Source organism: Perca fluviatilis, chromosome 24 (genome assembly GCF_010015445.1).
Source record: "Perca fluviatilis chromosome 24, GENO_Pfluv_1.0, whole genome shotgun sequence".
NCBI classification, from domain to species: domain Eukaryota; kingdom Metazoa; phylum Chordata; class Actinopteri; order Perciformes; family Percidae; genus Perca; species Perca fluviatilis.
The window spans coordinates 20,473,389-20,481,881 of record NC_053135.1 but is presented as its reverse complement, the minus strand read 5'-3'; the positions used below and the strand labels follow the sequence as shown (position 1 = coordinate 20,481,881).

Here is an 8,493-nt window from a genome sequence, read left to right as displayed (position 1 = left end):
CTGTGCTGGTGTCTGGCAGACTCTGGACCCTCTTAGTCACCTCCAGAGTCCAGGTCCAGACTCTGGACCACATCATTCACGTTGATGTTAAAACCCTCTTAGTCTCCTCCAGAGCTCCGTAAAGGTTGAAAGTGAAAGGTAAAAGGTTGTGTCCTGCCTTTCTGCATTCTCCAGCTTGAACACAGCTCTGACTGAACCATGATGCTGGACTGATCTGAGCACTGAGAGATTATTCAGCGGCTGTAACCATGGTTACAACATGAGGCAGAGAAACCACAGATGAGCTGTAGTTCTGCTATCAGTCCACTAGATGGAGACATGACCACAGTCAAACTAGAACAGGAGGAAGAAAGTCAGATAAATCCAGTCAGACAGGTTGGTCACGTCAGCTGTGTCAAAGGAATTTGAGTTTTGAGCGGCATACCAAACAACTGGTGCCATCATGTTTTTAATCATCTTAAAAGGTATTGTGGAGGATTTTCTTTTTCCGGGTGGATCATCAAGACTATTGGTCCTCCTAGTTGTCAATCATTGTGGCGCTATGTTTACGTAAGGCCGTCGTACGTGCTCGTCCCTAGGGTAGTTTTCGCTTTCTGCGCATGAATACTTTCAGGTGTATATGTGTGGTGAGCTACGAGTGTTTACGAAAGGTATGACAAGAAGAGAAAGGCCTCTGAAGAAAGAAACAAGACCGGAGTGTTTTTGGGAGAATGTTTCACACGCTGGCGTGCGCTAAAAGCACAGGTTGGGCTCTCCACTGATGCCTCAGTCGCGAAGTTTCTACTCGACAGGTAAAGTTTGGCGTGCTATTTGGAGAAATCTATTTAAAATCACTGCTAGTGAAAGTTGATGTAAGCTATGATTAGCGATGCTAGCCCTGGCACAAGTCACGCACCGCACAGACACGGTAAACATCTCCATTTGTGAAAAAGTGCAAATCTTCTTTTGGAAAGTAGCTCGTATGAACCATGCCGACAGCAACTTGTAAACAGTGCACTCTCGTGCACACGTTTAATAGGCGTTACGTCTCGGGAGCAGGTCGAGTGTTGCGCATGTGCATTTTTTCAAAAAGTGGAGAGGGCGGATCTTTTCTAAAATTCAGGAAAATCTTCCACTATACCTTTAAGTATTTCAAAGATACGATCCATGTTAACGTTGAAAGACACAGACCATTTTACATGCATTTATCTCATCACGCCTGGATTATTGAAACAGCCTTTTTACTTGTTTGAATCAGAAATCTGAGTGTGCAGAAGTTAGCTACCTGCTGTCTGACAGCCGTCTCTTCCTCACAGCTTTAAATCCAAAGCCAGTGACGAGTAGGATGTCAGAGCACAGAGACGGTCTGAGCTGGAAGTGCTGCCAAATCACCAACTAGCTTAATATTAATTAGATATAATAACTTAGGAAGCATTCATAACGCACACATATTTAGTCATGCACGACAGGAGAGTTATGCTGCAGACCAATGCAGTAAAGTAAACTCATACATGAGAAAAATGTGAAAACCTCGACACTGCATTCACGTTGTGTGGGAATAACCAACGTCCGGATCTTTGATGCTCTTGTACAGACTTTATTTTATTGTTTTTTGCAGCTGAGCGTCTCACAAACACAAACACAAAGTCATGACACAATTCTAAATACACTCCAGCACCATTTTACCTAAAAACTACAATCACAACATTACACTTTACATTATTTTCTACATTTCAAAACTAATACTTCCTTCAGTTCTGTCTCGTATTATTTCATCAGCAGGGAAACACAATCTGCGAACGCATTTTCAGCTGCATTTTCCCCATATTTTAACAGAATTTTCCCCAGATTTTAGCAGAATCTTCTCCATATTTTCTGCAGATTTTCAACTAATTAAACAATTTATCCTTGAATCATCTGAAGGTTAAACACAACCGTGTTGTCTTCTACGAAGTTCATACCTCCGCTCTTTCCCCCGGTTTGTGAACGCAGCGTCGGTCTCTAACTTTTCTCGATATGAAATGTTTGGTCTCCGAGACACCGCGGGCTCCCAGAGCGTTTCCCACTCTCCGTCCGTCAGGATGAATGTCTCCGCCCCCGCTCCCTGATGGCGGCGGCGCTCACTGATCGTCTCCAAAGTCCGGCCGCCGCGTCTGGATGATCCGCGGCCGCAGGGGGCGGGGCTGGTCGTCGGGGTCGCTGTCGTCAGGGGTGGAGGTGTCGCCGCCGCGCTCGTCCTCGCAGATGTGGACGACGACACTCGGCGTGGTGGGCGTGGCCGTTTGCAGCTCGTACTGTTCCCCTGGAAACACACAGGGAGAGAAGAAGAAGAAAATTCAAAGTTACTTTACTTTTTATTGTGTTTTCTATTCCCGGTCACATCGGTTTACAAGGGTTCATTAAGTAGAAATAAAATGAAAATAAACTAAAGAAACAAAGCTGGACATGCGGCCGTAAAGGAGGGCGGAGAACGAGGGACATCAGGCGGAGCAATGGCGTAAATGAAAGGTTGCAGATATAGACTAGTTGGCGTGTGATAGGCCGCGTGCTGTACCTTTGAGCTGTGGTTGGCTATCGGCATGTTACGTACCTGGTCCGAGCTTGGAGATGGCACACAGCAGGTCATAGTTGATGACGGGCATGGCGTCGTTGGACTGCTCCCAGCCGACGGGCGGCGACGCCGGCGGAGAGATCAGAAACTGTTTATCTGGTTTAGGAGGCATCAGCCGAGGACTCCCGATGTGCACCGACTGCAGAAGTTCAGACACACAGTGGCTTACTTTTCTAACAACATATTTATAGGATTATATTAATAGGATTTATAGGATTATATTAATAGGATTATTATATTAAATATTAATCTGCTGATGAAATAATGTAATATGGAAGACTTTGTGGCTCTGAAGTGTTTATGGCGACGTTAGAACACTGTGTAACTAACTAAGGCACATGAAAGAGATAACTTAGAGACTTCTCCAGATGTTCTCCTAGACCGTACCTGGGCGAAGTACAGTCTCATCTCTTTGCCGTTGAAGTCCGTCTTGTGGAGGCGGAGTCTGGCCTCGGCCGCCGCCGGAGCATCGCTGAAACTGATCCGCGCTCGCCGGAACGACTTGAAGTACTGGAACTGCACCGCCGGGTCAAAGGACCGGAACAAGGACTCAAAACCCGCCTGCAGAGAGACAGAGACAGAGATAGAGACAAAGAGACAGAGAGAGGGAGACAGACAGACAGACAGACAGAGAGAGAGACAGAGAGACAGAGAGAGGGAGACAGACAGACAGAGAGAGAGACAGAGAGAGAGAGAGAGAGTATGTGTGTGAGTGAAACATTATGAACACAGTCTGAATGTCTGGATAAAAACAGCGTTTTGCTGAGTCGTCCTGCAGCACAGTGAGTCAGCATAACAATCACGGTTTTCTCAGCATCAGGGTGGCTTTTATATAGAAACTTTATATAGAAAACTACATAGACACTTGTTTATCGACAACTCTTATCACCCAAATATGGAATAATGGGTTTGAGAAGGCTCTCCTACCTGGGCCTCGGGACGGCTGAACACTTCCTGGTTGGTCACCGAGGCAACCAGGCAGAAGCGGTTACACCTGGTGGTCTTGATGTGCATGCCGGGCGATCCGGGGAGGCAAAACCTTTTACACCTGATACCCGAACTACGGGCGCAACGCCAGGACGCTGAAACCGCCCTGAGTGGTTGTGGCGAGGGCGTCAGGGAGGAAGAGGAAGAGGCCGAGGCCGGGGAAAACTGGGGGGGTCGGAGGAGCGTTGACTTCCCCAGGATGACGGGCGAGAAGGGAGCCAGCTCTGGACTCTGACACCTTTTGGATCTTTTCTGTGAGAAAGCTTTCTGTTCTGTCTTCACAGTCTAAGATCAAAACACACGTCAGAAAAGTGCACAGAAGGCACCAAAAAAAACGTCACAGAAGGGTTTTAAAAAATCGTTAATAAAGTGCCAAAAAAAGCATTTAAAGAATCGCCTAAAGAGCGCAATGAAAGCGTCTTGAAATCCTTTTGGATCTTTTCTGTCTTAGCAAAGCTTAGTTTTCTTCTGTCTCCACGGTGTCTCCCCACCCCCCCAACAGCAGTCCAAGGTTATCTGGAGCGTTCAGTGCTGATACTGACACACTGGAACAAACGCTGAGTCGTCCCTCTGCTTCGCCTCTGTGTGCAGGAAACAAACGGAGCGCCTGGGCTCTGCAGCAAACTGGAGGAATCTTCCAGAGATTTGGGTGTGGAAAGCTGAAAATATCTCTCTCCGACTGCTCACCAGCTGCTTAAATCAGCTGCTGCCAGCCGCTGACGCATTACCCACAATCCCCTCCTTCTCCCATTCATTCACTGGAGACTTTTTTATTTTTTCCTCCGATCTCTCTCTGACAGACACTAACGCTGAGTAATCACACAGAGAGAGCGCCTTTCTGGTCAATGGAAAACTAGTCACACACACACACACACACACACACACACACACACACACACACACACACACACACACACACACACACACACACACACACACACACACACACACACACACACACACACACACACACACACACACACACACACACACACACACACACACACACACACACACACACACACACCCCTGCAGTGAGACTGGAGACCACACCAGTCTCAGTTAACCCTTAGAGAACAGCCTTCTTTGGTTTCCTTTCCCTGGCGCAGATGAAACTGTCAAAACGGCTTAACACTCGGCTAGTGATAGACCGATTTTATCGGGCCGATATTCGGACTGCCATTAAAGTCCTACATTACAAATCAAGCACTTTATTTCAATGGCTACTTTTTAGGTTTATTGTTTTCTTAAATTATTAAAATGTGTTGACAAAGGACATTTTGTGATGACCTGATTATATCCGTCTTATAATATGTCAGCAAGCAATGCATCATCAAGGCATGTAGATCATCAAGGTTGTAGATGTTGATGAAGCACAGTTAACCATATGCCATATATTTTTGTTTATTATTTTTAAAGAAATGGCAGAGCAGATTCTGAAAACAAATCAAGTTATTATTGAACAAAATGAACATTGAACGGAATGAAACAGCGAACTCCACTCAAAAATCTGCTGATTTAGTGAGGCACATTTTTATGATGTAAATTGAGGGATCAAAAGCAGTTATCGGCTCCAAATATCAGCTCAAGAAAAATCGGCAGCCTGTATCGGTCATCGGCTAAGGCTTTTCTTTTTTTTTTTATCTGTATCGGCACTACAAAAATCCATATCTGTCGATCCCTACACTCGGCATGTCAAAAAGTGCAAATAACTTGTGTTGAGAAATATTTAGTTCATGTTTCTACATCTAAAAATCTTCTGGAAGAATGCAGGACGGAGAGAGGTGGAGTGGATGGAAAGTATGCGCTTTGATAACATGCTTTATGAGGTATTAATAGAGAGGCTTAAGGGTGTGTGTGTGTGTGCGTTTGAGAGTGCTAATCATCTACAGACCTCGCCCCGCTGAGTGAGTGTGCTCTGCCCTGACATTTTTTCCATGCCTGTGTTTTTGTTTCATCTTCCCATTGTTTTCCATTCCCTCACTACAGAGATAAGCAGCCAACACACACACACACACACATTAACCATTTATTTATGTCCACATATAGAAAAATAGTACAGGGACACAAATACTACAGATGCAGTACAAGACACAAACTCATGGACCAGTGGCACGCAGCATATTTTCACAATATCACTTACAAGCACAAAACTCACTTCCCAAGAGGATAAGTAGCACAATACTCACTTCCCAAGAGGATAAGTAGCACAATATTCACTTCCCAAGAGGATAAGTAGCACAATACTCACTTCCCAAGAGGATAAGTAGCACAATACTCACTTCCCAAGAGGATAAGTAGCACAATACTCACTTCCCAAGAGGATAAGTAGCACAATATTCACTTCCCAAGAGGATAAGTAGCACAATACTCACTTCCCAAGAGGATAAGTAGCACAATATTCACTTCCCGAGGGTATAGTTAGCACAATACTCAGTTCTTAAGGGTATAAGTAGCAGCGTCTTCGCCATATGTGGCGGCTGCCGATAATACCAGATATGGCACAGTATTTTGCAAGCCGTTTAGCCCTCTTTTTGGCCATTCCAAGTTGTTGCAGCCCTCTTACTACCAGCCTGTGTGTTTCCTAGGCTACCAAATATGAAAACCAGTAGTGTGCACCTATAGCCTAGCTCTGAGATGGTGTTTAGGAGTGGTTGGTATTTAACTACCTTGGTGTAGAAAGACTCCTCCATGCTGGAATCACAGCTGCAGCCTACCTCCAAAATAAGCACCTCACTGGACTCTTCATTAATAATAACTACATCTGGTGTATTAGCAACCAGATGTAAGAAAGTACTAAGATTACTACTGCAATGCTGGAACATGGATGGTTTTACCTGAGAATGTTTGTATATTCTTACTGAGAGAGGGAAATGGTTTGATATGTCTTTCACTATGAGGTCTACTATTCTGTCATGACGTGCTATGTACATTCCTTTGTAGGCATGGCAACCATTTAGGATGTGAGACAGAGTTTCAGTGATATGTTCTGAACTATGATGCAAACAATGAGGGGCCTGAGTTGTGGGAAACCAGATAGAAAGGTTGAGTCTGGTAGGGAGGACTTGTAATCTGGCTTTTCCTGTAAATGTGAGAATGTCCTCATTGAGTGCAGAGTTCTTGAGAAATGAGTGAGACACCGAGTGATCAGCAGAGGGAAGACATGCAAGTTTCCCCTGAAGTCCGAGTCCGGTCCAGTGTTATTGTTGTTGATGTTGGTGTAAATCCATCAGAGTTCGCCGGGAACCTGCAGATGTTAGCAGGTGACTGTGACCACCATATGTGGCTGTTGCCTTGACGACAGTGTGAGGGTCAGTTATAATGTCCTCTGAGACCATCACAGTCCCAGAGTCAGACCGCAACCACTCCAGTGACACTCCTGTTCTGATACAGAGGTCATTCAGATCTGGCCAGTCCGACCAGACCCCAAAACCAGCAGAGTGGGTATCAAGCTTTCCACTGTTTTTTCTTTTGAATCCTAGGAAGTGGGGATGTGACTCCCCGGCTAATGGGACCTTGCGTCTTCTTAGGTCCAGGAACAGGGAGGATCGAGCCAACTCCCGAACATCTTTGTCGTCACTGTTCAGCATGTTCAGAAGATGGGAAATCCGCATGCTGGTGTAGATCCACTCTATGTTTGGTACTCCCAGTCCTCCTTCCCACTGGGGGTGGAAGGTAATGTCACGGGTGCTGTGTGTGTTGAGTCCAAACCATTTTCGCACTAAACTCACTATTTTATTATTCATTTCATTCAGAACTTTCTGCTGGATGTGAATGTTGGAGAACAGATGTTGCACTTTTGACAGTGCTACCTGTCTGATAGCCTCCAGCTTCATAGTCAGAGGGCAACAGTCAATCATGTCCAACCTGGATGTAAACTCTGACAAGATGGTGTTTACTTGCTCCTTCCATTCTCCTGCAATATTGATTTTATGTCCAAGGTAACTGTATGTCTCATGAAGAGAATATACACGTATGGGTTTTGATGCTATTGTGAACTCCGGTAATTTATCAGTTTTTGAATGATACCATCGATTCCCTCCACTCCTCCTCTCGTACAGAACAGCACATTTTAGGGCTGAAACGATTCCTCGAATAACTCGAATAATTCGATTACAAAAAATCCTCGATGCAAAATGACTGCCTCGAAGCTTCGTTAAATCAATGTTACCAACGTTGTATCGCTGACGGACGGTGTTTCCGCACGGAGCATTATTACTGTCGCACAGACGCGGCTCAGTCTGCTGCTGGCGACACATGCCAGAGCGTAAGGAGAGAAGCGAAAGGCTGGAGAAAACGACAGAAAGTGTCCAAAGTTTGGAATCAGTTCAAACGTAATTAAAACTCTGTACAGTATGTCTACTGCAAAATCAAACTAGCTTACCACGATAATAGCACGACGTCTAACTTAATCATCCATTCCACGAAGAGGACCGACTAAAGTAAATCACAGAGTCATATGGACCAAACACAACAACTACCAAAAACAAAGACAAGAAAATACGTAGTGGTGACCACGATCTGATGAGCCGCCGCGGTCCCTCCCCCCGCAAAAAAAGCCGGGGGGGGGGGGCCCCCCCTTTTTTTTTTTTTTTTTTTTTTTTTTTTTTTTTTTTTTTTTTTTTTTTTTTTTTTTTTTTTTTTTTTTTTTTCTCTCTCTCTCTCTCTCTCTCTTTTTTTTTTTTTTTTTTTTTTTTTTTTTTTTTTCTCTCTCTCTCTCAACTCTCTCTACGAAACAGCTGATCAACGATCTAATAGCAAGTGTAACAGAGCTGTGTGACATTATAATCAAATATATAAATGAAAATAGGTTGAGTATAACTAATATTTACATATAGGCCTACTGTATATACAGATTATTCTCAGGTTGAAACTTGTAGTTCTGAAAGTTAAGTAGCACAACTTAATGTAATGTT

General features: G+C 44.5%; 1 protein-coding gene across 2 annotated transcripts in view; it reads right to left on the bottom strand.

Annotated features, from left to right (window-relative positions):
* Window positions 1-1,555: 1,555 nt before the first annotated feature.
* LOC120554612 (calcipressin-1-like) overlaps window positions 1,556-8,493 on the bottom strand; it is a 20,353-nt gene continuing 13,415 nt past the window's right edge. The window contains exons 3-6 of one of the 2 annotated variants that reach the window (XM_039793628.1): window positions 3,518-3,862; window positions 2,978-3,151; window positions 2,570-2,729; window positions 1,556-2,281 (exon numbers count right to left, since the gene is read on the bottom strand). In XM_039793628.1, coding sequence (XP_039649562.1) covers window positions 2,100-2,281; window positions 2,570-2,729; window positions 2,978-3,151; window positions 3,518-3,862 — 861 coding nt within the window. In that variant the 3' untranslated portion in view covers window positions 1,556-2,099. The remainder of the gene's footprint in view (window positions 2,282-2,569; window positions 2,730-2,977; window positions 3,152-3,517; window positions 3,863-8,493) is intronic. The other variant, XM_039793629.1, reaches the window with a different exon arrangement.